General features: G+C 36.3%; 1 protein-coding gene across 2 annotated transcripts; it reads left to right on the top strand.

Annotated features, from left to right (window-relative positions):
- The first annotated feature begins 7,980 nt into the window (after positions 1 to 7,980).
- Positions 7,981 to 15,277, top strand: LOC136222905 (protein FLX-like 3). 2 transcript variants are annotated; one of them, XR_010685734.1, is made up of 6 exons: positions 7,981 to 8,110; positions 9,057 to 9,597; positions 9,743 to 9,888; positions 10,320 to 10,405; positions 10,511 to 10,691; positions 14,320 to 15,277. XR_010685734.1 is itself a non-coding variant. In XM_066010596.1 (5 exons), the coding sequence occupies exons 2-5, from the start codon at positions 9,068 to 9,070 to the stop codon at positions 10,559 to 10,561; spliced, it is 813 nt and encodes a 270-aa protein (XP_065866668.1). In that variant the 5' UTR covers positions 7,981 to 8,110; positions 9,057 to 9,067; the 3' UTR covers positions 10,562 to 10,887. The 2 variants fall into 2 exon arrangements, 1 of the variants encoding a protein (XP_065866668.1); XM_066010596.1 differs by lacking the exon at positions 14,320 to 15,277 and having other exon boundaries at positions 10,511 to 10,887.
- The last annotated feature ends 1,640 nt before the right edge of the window (positions 15,278 to 16,917 follow it).

The raw sequence follows: 16,917 nt of genomic DNA on the forward strand, positions 1-16,917 counted from the left end.
AACATTGGCTTATATAATTTTTAACTATTATATTATAGTTCGTACAAAATTGTTAGTATTTCAAGAGTTTTGAACATATGAAAATGAAATATGATCATAGGACAAATTATTGAAAAATATTAATTAAGAAAATATTATTATTTGAATCTCTTCAAATTCTCAAATGTTGAGCATAATGATTCTAATTAATATAATTAATTTCACATATTAATTATAAAACGTTTTTTTTTTGTACTGAGTGGTTACAATTGCGATTTAATTCTATTTAACTAAAATTAATTTATGGACTTAATACTTCATTAAGAAAAAATAAAATGTTTAATTAATGGGCAAAAAATATTTTCACTCTCCTCTTTATACGCTTATGTCTCGACATTCTCTCTTATTTTTTAAAAAAAAACCCCGAGAGGAAGATGGTTCTCTCCTAATTATCTTTTTCGTCCTTTCATTTTTTTTTCAATTCTTTTGTTTGTTTTTCTTACTTACAAAATTCAGGAATATATAATTATTAGAAAATATTAATGAAGTCAAATAAGTGATATCTGCGAGTATGGCTGATATTTTATATAGTGAAAGAATGAAGAACAAATTGATCGAATGTCTTGATGAGATATTACGAGATGAAAATAGGAAATCATCATCTTAAACCGATTCAATTAGATATATTGGGTTATTGTAGCAGAATGAATAATTGAATTCGAATACTTTGTGATCATGAAATTCCATCAATCAAAATAATTATCATCAAGATGAATTTGTGACTAATTCTTACGAATTTTATTTTTTTTATATGTAGCATATTGAATTGATAAAGTTTTTTCATATGCAACATTAGAAAAGTATTGATTGTAATAGTTTATAGAATAATATATTGATGTTGCTTCCATTTTAACATAGATTGTAATTCTTTTGTATCGTAAATATAATATTTAATTTTAATTGTAGTTTAATTCAATGCTTGTTTAACCTATATTGTAATTCTTTTGTATCGTAAATATAATATTTAATTTTAATTATAGTTTAATTCAATTTTTGGTTTTTTTATTATATTCTAATATATTTCTTAATTATTCTGCTATTTTATTATTATTGTTTCACAGAATATTTGGAATATGAAAATGTATTAAAATTCCTAAAAAGTACAAATCATTGAATTTTGTAAAAATAAATAAATCATTCATCTTTAGTTAAAATTCTATAAAAAAAAAGTAGTCAATTATTTTTAAAATTAATTTAATTTGAATTATCATTAAAAAATATATATTAATTTCAAATATACATAATATAAATTTTTTTCATAGCATGATATAAAATTATTTAAAATTAAATATGTCAATTTATTTATTTATCTAAATTATATAAAAGTTTCATACCCCGTGCATCGCACGGGTTTTCGACTAGTAAGACATGGTAGAGGCATGGCAAGAATAAAGATTCTCCATCCCACTCCAACTATTTTAGGGATTTTCTATTCCTATTTTGGAAGTTTCAGGATTCTCTATCCCATTGTCACCCTTATAGTCGAGCATTTGAAGTAAGATAAAGAGAGAATTGGATTTAACTATGATTCACCAGACAATAATAATAATAATAATAATAATAACATTATTATTATTATTAGAGGTAGAGTTGAGATAAAAAAAATGGAGACTAAGCAGTGTTTGCACTAAATAATTCAGTTTTTAATGAAATCTCACACATTGTAGACAAAATTACATAATTACTAATTCGTTGTTGAATAGAAATAAGGAATATCAATCATTTTTAATTTTATCATGATCTAGTTGTTTATGAATGGATCCATTTGAGAGTCAACATCCTTCTTTGTACCCTTCTACATTTTTTTTTATAGAAAATAAACACTTTATTAAGCAGAAAAATTCTTACATAATGCAGTTGTTAATAAATTAGGAATATAAAAAAATAAACCGATTAGCATTGAAACGAGCATTACGGATAATGACACAAGCTGCACTATTCGTCAACCTTAGAAAATACGCTAGAGAACAATCCTAGTGATTTTGGAAAAGAATCCGAACATCCGTAACGACCTCTCCGAACTCTGACATGTCATAGTTTCTCGAATGTAATATGTCCACAACACTTTTCGCATCAACCTCAAAGTGGATGTTGGAATAGTTAAGGGAAAAATTACACAGAAATTCATATTTTAAAAACTATTTACAATTATGAAAATTGCTTTTATGTATTTTATCATTATATGATTTTAAATTTTAAAATATCAGAATATCATAATTTTATTTCTATTTTTGTCAAATTTTCAGTTATTCAGTTGCAGGAAATAAAAACAGTTTTAAAAAAACCACCTAATATGACATTTAAATAAATTTGTTTAAGAGTCTGACACAGTTATAAATAATTTGTTAATTATGATCATTGTGTAATTTACCCACAGTTAAGAGTGAATGTCCACGACATACACTGTTTCAACACTAAAGTTTCAACAAGATTAGCATAATTTTTTTTTTAGTAGGAACAGGAAGGAAAAGAGCAAACACCAAAAAACTAGTCTGGGATTAGCCTAGGGAAGCTAACCCCAATCCTATCATCTAACAGAAGAGACAAGAGAAAAGGAGGGGGGTCCGAAAGGGTAGTAACACCTAACGTCCCCTCATGACCAGCCGCAGCTAACCGATCTGCAACACGGTTCTGCTCTCTAAAAATATGAGAGAAATCTAAGGTCTCAAAGGAGGAGCGAAGCCTATTAATAGATCTGATAAGGTTGCGGCTTCTGGTACCAATAGCATGATCATCAGAAATCAGTTTGATGGCCTCCATATTATCAGACTCCACAGAGAGCCTCTTAACGCCCAGCCTAATCGCAAGCTTGATACCAGAGAGAATACCCCAGAGCTCTGCAGAGAAGGAAGAACCCAACCCCAAATTCTGGGTGAACCCAGAAAGCCAGGCTCCCCCCGCATCTCTAAGCACACCTCCAGTAGCAACCTTACCATTGATGAGACAAGAACCGTCAGTATTCAACTTTATAACCCCCTCTCTCGGCCTACTCCATCCCACAAGTTGGACATCGCTACTCTGGGAAGGCCTGGCCAGGGAATCCCCTTTGAAACTCTCAATAATAGAGGAAAGTTTATTCGAGAAGAACTCAGCACAGATAGGCAAGAACACAGTTTTATTACCAAAAATCTCCTCGTTCCTCCACTTCCAAGCTTGGTGACAAACAATCGCAAAGAGAATGTCACCATGTTCCATGTAGGCCAGTAACTTTCCACTAATACCATCAGAGAACCAGTCATTCACCGAGTGGGCCATGAAAGAAGAAAGGATATGGTGAGGAAGAATTTGTTTCCAAATCTCCTTACTTTTAGGGCAGTCCCTAAGGGTATGGCACAAAGTTTCAACCTGGCCTCTACATCTACTGCAATCTCCAGAAACCGTCAGATGCCGTCTGTGCCTGTCCGAATTAGTAAGCAACATGTCCTTAACTCCCAGCCACAAGAAGCTCCTAACATGGTAAGGGACTTTGAGGGCCCAGATAGACTTCCAAATGTCCGAGGGAGGATCGGACCTGTTAAGGGTAAGAGCTTCAAAGGCAGACTTGCAAGAAAAAACTCCCTTATTAGTCAGCGCCCATCAATGTCTGTCTATGTCTTCCTCTTGATTGCTAACCTTCACTCCCTGAATTCTAAGGAGGGTCTCAAGGCTTAAGAAACTATCAAACTTAGGCCAGATCCAGTCTCCTTCAGAGTCAACCACATCGGCTATCCTCCAGTTCCGGATGTCCCTAGGCGGGGGGTGAGAACACACATCTATTAAGGGTTTGTCCCCAATCCAGGTGTCAAACCAAAACACACATCTATATGTAGTTTTTATTGCATATTCTTCTTATTTGAACAAAAAAAATTATAAAATATATTGTATTGTAATTTTTTTTTGGGATAAAAGTCAATTTTGTTCATAAAATTAATATTTAATTTATTTTCATTTATGGTACAATTTAATATTATCCTTTATTACAAAATTTAACTCACTTTTATTATTTTTCAAGAAACTCAGTAAGTAACTTTTGTAGTATTTAATTTACAACACTATAATTTAAAATTGGATAAAATTTTTATTCTGGAGCAAATTGGAAAAGAATTTTTTAATAGGGAAAACATTGTGGGTTACTAAACCCAGCCCCATATTCACACTTCCAGCCCCGAAAAAAGACCTAAATGCCCTTTGAACAAAAACTGAAAATTTGAATCCCTCCCAAACTCTCTCAAACTCATTTTCATCCGAATCAAAGACAAAACGTTTGATGGAAGACAATCCGTTATCACCGAGAGTAGACGGGAGTGATGCTACGTCCGAAGTCGAGGTATTTTTCCGATTTAACTTCCTTGCATTTCTGTAATTTGAATTGGGAAATAAAATCTGGTTCGGCACTCGGGCGTGTGAGCATCACGCCTCACCACATGGTGGGGCGTATGAGTATCACGTCCCACCATGTGGTGGGGCGTGATAGCCACACGCCTCACCATGTGGTGAGGCGTGATGCTCATACGCCCAACCATGAGGTGGGGCGTGATGTTCATACGCCCCACCATTAGGTGGGACGTGATGCTCATACGCCCCACCATGTGGTGGGGCGTGATGCTCACACTCCCGAGCAAATTTGTGGCTGTTTTTCGGGTTTAGACACCGAAACACTATAGAAATGTCATGTTTTGGAATGTAATGTTCGTTATTAATCATTTACAGGAGGTTTCGTGGGAAGAATTTGACGGAAACGACATAGATTACAGCTCGCAGTTTTTTCCTAAATAAACATTTCAAACATATCATGAAGCTGTTAACTGGGCAAAACAGACGGCAATTGGGATCGGGTTTGAGTTAACAACAGCGTCGCACAAGACGGGGCGCAAGTCAAAGTGGATATTGGTTAAATGTGCTCGTGGTGTTAAGAATTATAAAAGGAAAAAGGATGTGGATATGGATGTTATACTACGGAAGAATACAAAAACAAAGTACTGTGGTTGCAAATTCCAGATAAAGGTTATGGAAATCGGCGAATTGGGCGGTTGGGTGGTGAATGGGATTCCTGGAGATAGAGGACATCACTGTCATCAGTTGGCTGTATATCGTTAGGGCTACAGACAGATGAGCGGACTAAGCCCGGCTTTCAAAAAACTTGTTCGTGAAATGAGTTCAGCTCAAGCTAAGCCTTGTGCTATTTTTGCTGCAATCAAAGAAAAACATCCGGAGGATTGCCCGACACAAAGACATATCTATAACTACAGGGAGAAAATCAGGACTGAGAGCTTTAAGGGTCGGGATGTAATCGGTCAGTTTTATCGGCTTGCTATAGATAAGGACTATATACATTGGACGCAAGCAGTGCTGGGCAGCAATGTCGTGACTCACTTATTTATGGCACATCCAACATCGATCACACTGTTCCGATCTTATTACTTGTTTGTTGGTATGGATTCAACATATAAAACAAACAAGTATAAGATGCCATTCTTTGAAATCATTGGAATGACGCCTTCTAACAAAAACTTCTTGATCGCCTATGCAATCATGAAGGATGAAACCGAGGGTAGTTACATGTGGGTGTTACAAAAACTGAAGCTTTTGCTCCAACCTGATGTGCATCCGATAGTCATTGCTACAGACCGGGAGTTAGGACTGATGCGGCCGGTTCGTGAGGTATTTCCTCATTCTCATCATTTATTGTGCACATGGCATATTAATAAAGATGTGGAGGATAGAGTTGGCAAGTTGAGTAGAATGAAGAAGTTTGGTGAAATTTTTAAAAATTCCAAATGGAAACGTATAATTGAAGCCCCGACAGAAGCTGAATATGAGGCGGCAGTGGTAGCCATGAAGAATACTACTGGCAACTGGCCTGGTGTGATTCAGTACGTGGAGACCACATGGCTAGTGCATAAAGAGAAGTTTTGTCGAGCATGGACGAACAAGGTGTTGCACTTAGGAAACACCACAATCTGTCGAGTGGAGAGTTCACATGCACAGTTGAAACAGTGGTTGAATTCATCTACTGGTGCACTTGATACAGTGTGGGCGAAGGTGCACAAGGACATTGAGGCTCAGATCGAGGCGATCAAGTAAGACATTTATTCTGTTATTTGCTTTAATCTTTTAAAATTTAATACATTAGTTTTGTAATCCGTCATTGTATATAATCAGATACTCACTCGAGGACTCGAGAAGAAGATCTGCGGTGAATCACTGTGGAGAACCTTTCACGTATCTCGACTTACACGTTTCACATTACTGCTTGGCTGTACTAAATGATGAGCTCAAGCGTATACACGCATTGAGTATGGATGTGGTAACTGAATGCGGATGCGTGTTGCCCATGACTCATGGCATTCTGTGTGCATGTGAGCTGAAAACATATATTGACACAAATGAATCGGTCCGTGTTGACCGCATCCATCCTTTTTGGAGATCTCTTGCGTTTGAATGGTTGAGTGACATACCAGTTACTGCTCCAGTATATGCTGACGGGTCTGAGGATCACCGATTTTTTCAATCTCTTGTGGAAAAGGTTGAAAAATTAGATCCTTCAATAGTGCGTAGCATATCGATGTACATTCATGATCAGATAAACCCGGAACAAAGTGGCTTTAAAGAACCTGAGGTCAAAGACACTGTTAGGGGTAGACCAAAGGGAAATTCATCAACAAAACGAAATCCGAGTGCATGGGAGTACAATCAGTCACCACGAGGTCGAGCACGGTCCTCGGGTTCGAGGAGTAGTCGTAGTCGAGGCCGTTCTTCATCCTCATCTGTGTATAACAGCCAGATGCCGGGTATATTTTATTTCATTTATATATATGTTGAAGTTAAAGTAAATATATTTTTATTGATAAATTTCATATATTAATATTTTTAGTCGGATTTGATGCGGATATCGCCAATTACCACCATTTACATCGGGTTCAAGGTCTCATCGTACCATTTATTACTGGATTCCATGATGTTGTAGCAGATGGTAACTGTGGATTTCGTGTTTTAGCCGATGCCATCATTTTTAACCAAGAGGAGTGGAAGCTGATGAGAGTGCTCATAGAGAATGAGATGCGGGCAAACCGTGATCTGTATGTGCCAGTGTACAGGAACGGATTTGATGCTGCCCTCACACGTATTAAATGGGCAGGAGCGGGTTATGGTGAGTCCCACTGGATGGTGAGTCCGGATGACTTATTTGCTGCTGCATCTGTATTGAACGCAGTAATTTTCCTCTTTACTACAGAACAATTAGGATGTTGCACTATACTGCCGATGCGTTCGGACGATGGAAGACCACTTGAGCGAGAGATTGTGATTTGTCATTTGGGGAGTTATCGTCACTACATACATCTTTATTTACATCCTTCGTTTCCAGTGCCTCCCATTGCCACCCAATGGCGATTATTTTCTCATCAGAGTGTTCGTCACTTGGAGAATTTATACGCTGAAAGGAGAGAGGCTTGGACTAGATTATATTAGTTTTATATGTTGTGATTAATAATATTTATTAATGAACTTATATTATTTTTTGGTTTTAAGTACAATTCTGTAGTTACGGGTTTAACCGCATATTTACGGGTTTAACGGACTATTTACGGGTTTGACGAACTATTTACGGGATAAAAAAGCTATTTTTTTTGCCAATTCGACATGCGGGCGTGTGGCCATCACGCCTCACCTCGCGGTCGGACGTGATAGCCCCACGCCTCACCGCGTGGTCGGCCATGACAGCCACATGCCCGACCTATCACGTCCGACCGCGAGGTGAGGCGTGATGGCCACACGCCCGCGTGTCGAATTGGCAAAAAAAATAGCTTTTCCCCTCCCAAAACCCATGAAAGGGCATTTTCGTCCTTTCACGGGGCTAGGGGTGGGAAAATGGGGCTGGGTTTAACAACACCCAAAACATTTTACACACAAGGACTCAAACATTACCTTCTACTAAAGCGACATCGTTTTATTATGAGTAGCTAGGTCGCTCTTTCAATCCAATGAAACAAGAAGAGGAACGAAAATAAGGAAAGAAAAGTAGCGGCTACAGAGTTATCAAACGATCGAGTCCTCATCGAATTCCAGATATCTCTCTATTCCCTTTTCACAGGTTTCTCTTCTCCTCTCCCCTTGTTTTTTTATGATGCGTAAAGTTTTCTGATTTTAGCTTTTCCAGCTTCTCTATATCTGCTCCTCTACTTGTTCGATGTCTATATGTAGTTTTTAAATATTTGTTAAATGACTCATGAATCCGATTCTTGATTATGCTCGATTTTCTTTGATGTTTTTAGCTTGGTGCTGGAATCCATTTATGTATTATTACCGTGAAGATGTGAATGAGAAACATAATGGATTTTCCTTCTCTTTTTGATACATGGGGATGGGAAATACCCTTATTTATACTCGGCGTAATCTGAGTAAAGTTTGGTTCGGAAAACTTTTATTTGATATATGCTCTAGTTGCTTTTTTGGGCATGCTTTGGTTGATGAGCAATAAAAATATGATATTTTATGTATTGTACTCTAGGTTTTGGTACCCGGTTAAGGTTAGGGTATATAGTTGAGTTGAAAATTTTTTGGAATGAGATTTTTCCTAGATGTTTGCGATTTTATTGTGCCGTGCCTTGTGATTCTGGCAATGTTCCCAACTTGAAAAACAGTATGTAGAATTTACTGCTTAAATTTGGTTTGGGAATGCACTAGATTTTGGGTTTGACCTTCTTTGCCCAGACAATTATAGATTGCTATTCAGTTGTTTTAGTAGACCCATAATCTTAATTTACTTTCAACTCATGACCAAAAAATGGTGTTCATTCCTCCATGGTTTTTATCTTTATGTACCCAACTGAATGTAGCTCCATCTATGATCTTCTGTTATGGAAGGTATCAATTTAACTGTGTTTTTCTGTTATTTAGGCAGTATGGTCGACACAAAGTCTGGATATTTCTCATGATTTCATAAATGTGTTAAAAGGAGTGGATTACTAAAAACTAGAGAAATTTATTTTTTATAAGATAATATATCCTTATTCTGTTGCTGTGCATGTCCTTTGCAGAGTAACCTATAATGGCAGGCAGAAATCGCATGCCCCGTGAAGCCTATAATGACCGACGTGGGTTCCCACCTGAGAGACCTTTCATGCGTGGCCCTCATATGCCACATCCGCCTCCGCACCCTGCAATGTTGGAGGATGAACTAGAAATGCAGCATGTTGAAATCCGCAGGCTCCTTGTTGATAATCGTCGGCTGATGGAAGATCGGATGGCTCTCCAGCAAGAACTTGGTGCTGCTAAAGAGGAACTTCATCGCATGAATCATGTCATAGGAGAAATTCGTACAGAACAAGAAGTTCACTCCAGAGAACTTATTGAGAAAGGCTTGAAGCTAGAGGCTGATCTTCGGGCAACTGACGGTGTGAAGAATGAAGCTGCACAACTCCGTGCAGAAGTTCAGAAATTGAATAGTTTGAAGCAAGAGCTGCTTGGGCAAATTCAGTCACTGAAACAAGATCTTGCAAGATCGCAAGCTGATAATCAACAGATTCCTCATTTGCAGGGTGAGATTGAGGGCCTGCACCAGGAGCTTATGCATGCTAGGTCTGTGCTTGGATTGCTTTTTAATTCATAGTAGTGCTTCTTTTCGGTCTAATACATTCTGCTCAAAGCATTTTTTCATTACAACCTTTATCAGAACTTCCAAAAATCATCATATAAATTCTAAAATTGGACCGTTGTGTTTCAGAAATGCTATTGATTATGAAAAGAAAGCAAACATTGAGCTGGTGGAGCAGAGACAAGCAATGGAGAAGAACATGGTTTCCATGGCTCGTGAAGTTGAAAAGCTACGGGCAGAACTTGCGAGTAATGATGCTCGACCCTGGCTTGCAGGTATAACTATCACACATTTGCTTTTAGGAGATTAGTTTGAAATGTGAGTTCCTTTGATTGCTTTTCATGTTAATTGATTTCTCCTATTCATATCCACTCCTTTGTTAATCCCATGCCTTCATGGCCTTCTCTACCTTGTTGATTAGTGTCGGGTCTTAAATCAAATTTTATAACAGCTGAGGATAATTTCATTTTTTTGTGAGATGAAGAGGATTAGTATCTTTCCCTGCTGGTGGATTTGTGTTGAAGTTAAGAGTTAATTATTGTTATTAGTTGTGGTGGCAGGCAATAGCAAACCTCGACGTTCACCTTTATATACTATGCAGCTCTGATGTGAACTTATCCAAAATAAATAAATTTTTAAATTTTACCTTTTGATACTCTGATTTTTCCACTGTATTTGTTGCTGATCTATTTTTTTATGATTTAAGGTGGACAGTACGGGATGAAATATGGTAACCATGGTAACCGTGAGGGATTTCCTGCTCCTTATGGGGATGGATATGCCGCTAATATGGTATGTGCGCTAATTGTTTTCAATTTGGCTTCTGTTTTTGATATTTTATATTATCATTTTGCTGCATATTTTCCTTCAAAAAAGAAAGAAACTTTCCTTTCACAGGGTGCTCCTGGTCCTGCTTCGTGGGATAAGGCCCGCATGTCTCGTCGTTGAGATAGTTGCTGTTCATATTCAGAAGCACAAGACTTTTGCTAACAGTGCCTGCTATCCGCTCCAATATCAAAATAGCGAAGAAGTATCTTTATGTGCATGCCACAGCAGTTCTCTTTTATCTGAATGCATTGTTAGTTATTCTAAACTGACTTGGGCATGTTTGCTTAATTGGTATCCGATATGATATTATATTAGTCTAGATTCTTGAATATTGCGGCTCATTATGGCTCTCTACTACTGTCGGTTATGTCACTCTTCTCTGTCTTGCCTTGTGCGCTAAATTTTATGATTTACTACTTTTATAGCAGCTGAAGATTTCTTATGTATTTTCTTCTTCTCTTTCTTAGTGATTTAAGTCCTTAGTTGGTTTGACATTAGGAAATATAACCGTTCTGTCTTAAATGTTGATATAGCTTTGTTTATCTAGTCAGCGTTTGAGGGGCCTGAAATGCTTTAGGTATTATACCTGTGGAAGTGGTATAATATCACCTGTAGGGAGGTAGCTGGTGTGACTGGGATCTGATTTCAATTGGTGCAGCCAATTATTTGTTAAACCAAGTGGACATGGCATTATTATGGCTGTTTGTATTCTGAATGCTTTCTGTATTAAATGCTATAGGCATCAGATCTGACATGAGGATATATTCTGAGAGCTTTGTATTAGCGTTGCTTTACTTACATCCCTCCTGGAAAGGATATCATTCTGAATTGACATGAATGCGCTACACGAGCAATTAGGACCATTGCTTCATTTATGGTACAATAGAGATTAAAGCATTTAGTTTTGGCAGTAAGCTAGTTTCAAAAAAATGCTGCCTTTAGAGTCTAGACTGCTATTTATAGGCGCATGCATTATAAGGAGATACTTCAATCTTCAAATGTTGGGAGCTACTCTTATATAGAGTACTTGTGTGCTGATATGATTAGAAGTGCTTGAAGTGAAAACTATTACATGGCTGTTTCGATCATGATATTGCTGAAGCGATTACAAATTAGCTGTAAAGAATGTTGAGGTTTTCATGTTCAGGAATTATCTTGAGCCATCTTGTACATGATTTTGTTGCTCTTTGCTAGAGCTTTAATTTTTAATTGTCTATTACTCTATAAAATGTGTGCCCAATGTACTCATGGAAGCTTATGAGTTTGGCCCTCGCCCTGCAATACATTATGAAGTGATTAGCAGAACACATTTATACGAAGTGACATTTCAAGAGTGGAGTGTTTGTGTCTCTGGAGTCTGGTGTGTAGATACTTCCTGAAAGTATTGGACATCCAGTTTTATTCTTTATTTGTTGGATCATATTTTTCATTTTTTATGTAAGGAGAATGTACTGAAGAGGCATTATCTTTGAGTTTATGGCTTTCCATTGGTGATGTAGGTTGATGAACAGAACTGCCACACTAGTATAGTTTTTGCTATGACCTTTGTTGGTATAGATTGTAAAATTGACTGCCCATTATTTCTGTATATGAAGTATATATTCAGTTGGGACATGTAGCTTCTTTGCGTCTAAACTGTCATGTTATATGATTGTTAACTTTTTACTTTTCACTCAAGTTTATTAAAAATATATGGGATTTTAGTTTATTATTAAGCCGTTTTAGACTGCATACTCTTTTAAAGTTAGGTTTTGGAGGATGGACTGTTGGAGAATTTTGTTGTTGCCTCTTAAGAATTTAATTGGATTTGACTCTGACATGCGGTGGGTGAGTGGGTAACTGAAAAAGAATTCAGTGGTGAGAGTAGACAGGGTATAAGATATACCTGAGTTCTTGGATAGACTTATTGTCTTGATCACACTGCCTTACCTTATAAAATAAAAACGGAGATCGAAAAAGTAATATTCTAGCACCTGGATGTTGGAGTGAGGTTATAGGTGTATCCTTGTTAATTAATTTCGCCTAGGTCTCCTGCCCATCTATGGTGCTAAATGTCAACAAGCCTCACACATCATTGGAAATGCTCTGCTACACGGATCCATGAACTGGTATGCAACACCAATCCGTGGTCAAGACACGGCAGCCCCCTGCATTTATCAAGCTGCTTCTTTATGCATCAAAAGTGACCCTGAATTTCTGGAGGACAACGAGCACTCCATTTGATGAGGCTGACAACTAATACTTCATAGGCAAGTATTCTGACTCTGTTATATGGGCTTCATGGATCTAAATACGTCTCTTTCTTGAAGCTAATTTTAATGACTATTCTATTGTGCTTATTCACTGCGGCCGTGGGCATATTGTTCATTTTTAATTAATAACCAGTTTACATCTATTTAGTTATAGGAAAGTGTCATTTGGTTGCATTAATCTGTTTTACAAGTTGAAGCATTTTTTTCGGAGCTTGGATCTAGCATCTCTGCTAATTGAAGCTTTGTTGAGTACATCCCCACAATGTTGCGGAACTAGGTTTAGAACCCTTGCAGAATAAAATCCCATATACCTATTTTCAGTTGGATTATTCTTCTATTCCTTGTAAAATCTTATATCTAGCTATATATAGATGTTTACCAATATATTTCATAACCGTGAAGTGAGATGGCATTGAGCCAAAATTGTCCTTTCTAGTTGGAAAATAGGAGGTTTGGACGACTTTTTCTTTATGCCTCTTTAGAGACACATACAAGGACCATGTACCACTTGCGGCGTGATGGATTAAGATGGAATATGCAAAACCAGTCTTCTGGATAGCAGAGTATAGAGTTGTTATCTGATTGGTTAAATTTGATGCCTGCTGTAGTAAACAAGTGTCTCCATGGACTCATGAAGCTGACACAGTTGTAGGAAGTCCTGAAGTATTTGTGTACATGTTTTTTTGGTTCCTAAAGCATGATTTTGAGACCGTGGAATAAGGCAAGGATGACTTTTATACTTACGTTACGTGACATGATTTAGTTCTCTAGTCATCCCTAATTCTGATTGGAGAAAGTGTTTACTTAGTATGGATATGCACTTGCATTTAGGTGGATTGGTTGAAGTTGAACATAAATTGAGAATGTGTCGAAAACTGAGCTTTGTGTTAAAGAAGACACAAGCGTTTCCCTGAAGATACAAACGAAGACATAAGCGTTTCCCTGAAGATACCTTTTCTTTGGACCTTGCCTGCGAGAGGCTCTGAAAGAATTTATTCTGAAGTAATGAAGCGTAAATTTAGGGTCTGGTGTTTTTGGTTTGTGAAAGAATGGTTTCATAAGACTGATTAACCTTCTTCCGAAGCTGTTGATGGCATACTTCAAGTTCTTTGTCTATAAACCTTAAATGCCAGACTTTTTAAGGATTTCTGCAGAAGCCTGAACTAGTATTTCTGTCAAAGGTAAAGGTCTGCATGGTTTACTGGTGATAAAAGGCTGCATTACTACTGAAAGTTAAAAGAGAAGATTCTTTGTTTCATCAACAATTCTATAAAAAGTTGGATTTATGGTTGCGAACTTCGAATTATTCTTTCACCAACTCTACTAGTATACTTTGGCATTAGACAAACATAGTTGTCTAATGGTTTTGCGGAAGATGAGCTGAGGAAGGAATATGCTGGATTGTTGATAATTTAATTTTAGAGCATTTATTAGAGGTCAGATAAAGTAACTAAATATAGGCTATGTTATTATGCAAGCAGCAAAAAGCTCACGATCTCTTGGCCTTAGTGTTCATATATTTGTTGAACTATTTTTGAGACTTATTTTGATAAATTATAATATTCCTGTTGCTTGTCAATCATATCAACTGAAGTTTCTAATTATGTTTTTTTTTATGTTCTGCAGATGGAATGCTTGTTGTGAGAATGCTGGGAAAGTTGGATCTCATGTCGAAAAACTCCATCAAAACTAAAACACCATTCTTAAAAGTGGCCCTCGCATGCTGAGAAAGGCAGCTTGGCTCTGTTAAACCACAGGAAGGTTTCCACGGATGAGCACCTCAAAAGGGATAAGCACCTCAAAAGGCATGCCCTAATCGTTGCTATTTTTTTTTCTCAAAATAACGAATCTGACGCCTCTAGGTTTTCAAAATAGTAATTCAGCATATCTTCGTTTTCTGCTTTCTAAGATTTATTTATAAGTGAAAAGAAACACATTTTTTTTAAGAAGGGACAAGACTTGAAATTTTTATTTCAGTCTATCCCCTTTTTTTTAACAAACAAATGTTTTTTTTTTTCAAACAGCTTTTCTTTCAGATTTCTAACTAGCAGATTCAAATATTTTAGTGGTCTGAAGTGCTACCGATTTTATTTCAAATATTTTAGGAAAATTGACAAACAATCGTTTTCAAATGCTACCGATTTTATGAACAAACTTGACAATCAAGATGGTTTAAGCTGTAATTTAGGACATACACAAATGACAAAACTCTCCAAATGAAATTCATCAATCCACAGGGATATTATTTAATTTTTTAACTTCCATAGGAATTATAACATAAATTGTTAGGATAGGATGTGATTTTGAGTAATTCTTTGGTCAGTGTTGCTTTACCTTTGTATTAGTCAAAAGCTTCAGATCGTAGCTTTACTGCTTGATGACTTAGCTGTGATTAGTAGTTACATAATCTTTCTGGTGTTTGAAATTCTTGATTTTGGTGTGCTTTTGGTTGAAATTTCATTGATCTGTTGTGGTGTATAACTCTTCTTTCAATTTCAGATGCTGTGATAAGTTCTTGTACGTGTATTGTCATTTTTGTATATATGTTCTAGCGAAAAGTACAAAAAAAAACCTTGTGGTTTCATCGATTTATGAGGAGATGAATATGTTTTTTTGTGTGCAAAAAAACAGTATGAACTGTAATTGTGATTAGGTTTCAATTAGGATTATTTCACTAAGGGGCTGTTTGGTTCGGGGGTTTGACGAAAGGGTAAGGGAATCAGATGTTTTCATTCCCTTTGTTGTTGTTTGTTTGAGTAAAAGAATCAAACCTTTTACCCATTTTAAGTTTTGAGTACACCTCACTTTGGTCTAAGCCCATTACCCCGACCCACCTAAAATTTTGGATTCCCTTTCTCCTCTCTTTCCCTACCTTTCACAAATAACATTCGCATTTTTTTCCAACAACAGCGCTACTCTCTCTCCAAACTATTTTATCGGTCTTCTCCTACGTTCGTCAATCTCTTTCTCGTCCGTCTCTGTTCTCCTTTCCATCTTCTCCGGTCAGTTTACTTCCTTCTCCGATCAATGGGTTTTATTTGAACTTGTTATGTTGATTTTAATTTTTTTTATTTCTCCGTCTGTGATGATTTTGTCTGTCTCTCATCTCTTTACTGAACTCTGATGGAGAGTATGGCTGTCTCACATCTCAATATTTAATTTGGCTGTATATACCTGAACTTTGGAGCAATGTTGGATATTTTTGCACCATAAAAGTAAAATACCTTTACCGATTATTTTAAGAACAAATTTGGCCTTGTACTTTGTTGTCATGATTTAGAATACCTGTATTGTATTGTGTGTGTTGTAAAATGCAGTGAAGACTTTTTTTAGGATTATGCAATTGAGAATATAGTGCACTCACTTCAATTATGAGCACACACTTTAATCATAAAATAGGTTAAAAACATATTCAATTATAGCTTGAAAAATAAAATGATGAAAACAGGTTGATTCCTCCATTTAAACCAAATATTTACAAAGGGAATTAGGTGGTTTTGCCTTCCCTTTCCGAGACAGATCCAAACAGACTGATGAATTCAGAGTCATTCATTTCCTTTCCTCTTGTTTCCTTATCTTAATTTCTTTCTGTTATCCCTACGCGAACCAAACGCCCTCTAAATACATAAGTTTGGAGGAGTGAGGAGCTGTAATTCTGATTAAGTTCCAATTAGGATAATTTTAAGGAGATAAAAGTTATGCATTAGCCAATCAAATTTTAGCTATGAATTGGGAAAAATTATATATTTGGCTATGAATTGAATAGAGGATCAAAGGATTTAAATATAGCGGTGGTCGAACTTGCATTTGAAAAATTGAATGAAATTAATATTTTAGTTTAATTCAAACTTATAATATGGTGAAAATTTTATTAACGAAAAGGTTCTAGTTAATAATGAAGTTTTAATTGAGCTATAATTTAATAATGATGTTTACAGTCTGAGGTGTTAGATATGATAAAATCCAATCTTATCGATTTCGGTTAATAACTTTAGGGCTGTTTGTTTTTTTTGCTTTTGCCGTTTATTTTTTACTGTTACGGTTTGCTGTTAGAAAAGACATGCTTTTCTAAAAAGAGGGATTTTCTTTTATAAAAAATTACTTTTTAGCTGTATAAGGTAAACATGATGTGTAACCAAATAGCTAATGGGAGCTCTTCGTTCCTTTTGGTCATGGTTTTGTCGTAACGAATAAAGTCTGAGCGAGTCTGGTTAAGACTAACTC

This window comes from Euphorbia lathyris, chromosome 3 (assembly GCF_963576675.1).
Source record: "Euphorbia lathyris chromosome 3, ddEupLath1.1, whole genome shotgun sequence".
In the NCBI taxonomy this organism is placed as follows: domain Eukaryota; kingdom Viridiplantae; phylum Streptophyta; class Magnoliopsida; order Malpighiales; family Euphorbiaceae; genus Euphorbia; species Euphorbia lathyris.

Bases quoted from the DNA above. Each gene is read 5' to 3' on its own strand.
- LOC136222905 (XM_066010596.1), top strand. From the start codon at position 9,068: ATGGCAGGCAGAAATCGCATGCCCCGTGAAGCCTATAATGACCGACGT. The intron at 9,889-10,319 runs GTATAACTATCA...TTATGATTTAAG, and splicing joins TGCTCGACCCTGGCTTGCAG to GTGGACAGTACGGGATGAAA. The intron at 10,406-10,510 runs GTATGTGCGCTA...TTCCTTTCACAG, and splicing joins ATGGATATGCCGCTAATATG to GGTGCTCCTGGTCCTGCTTC.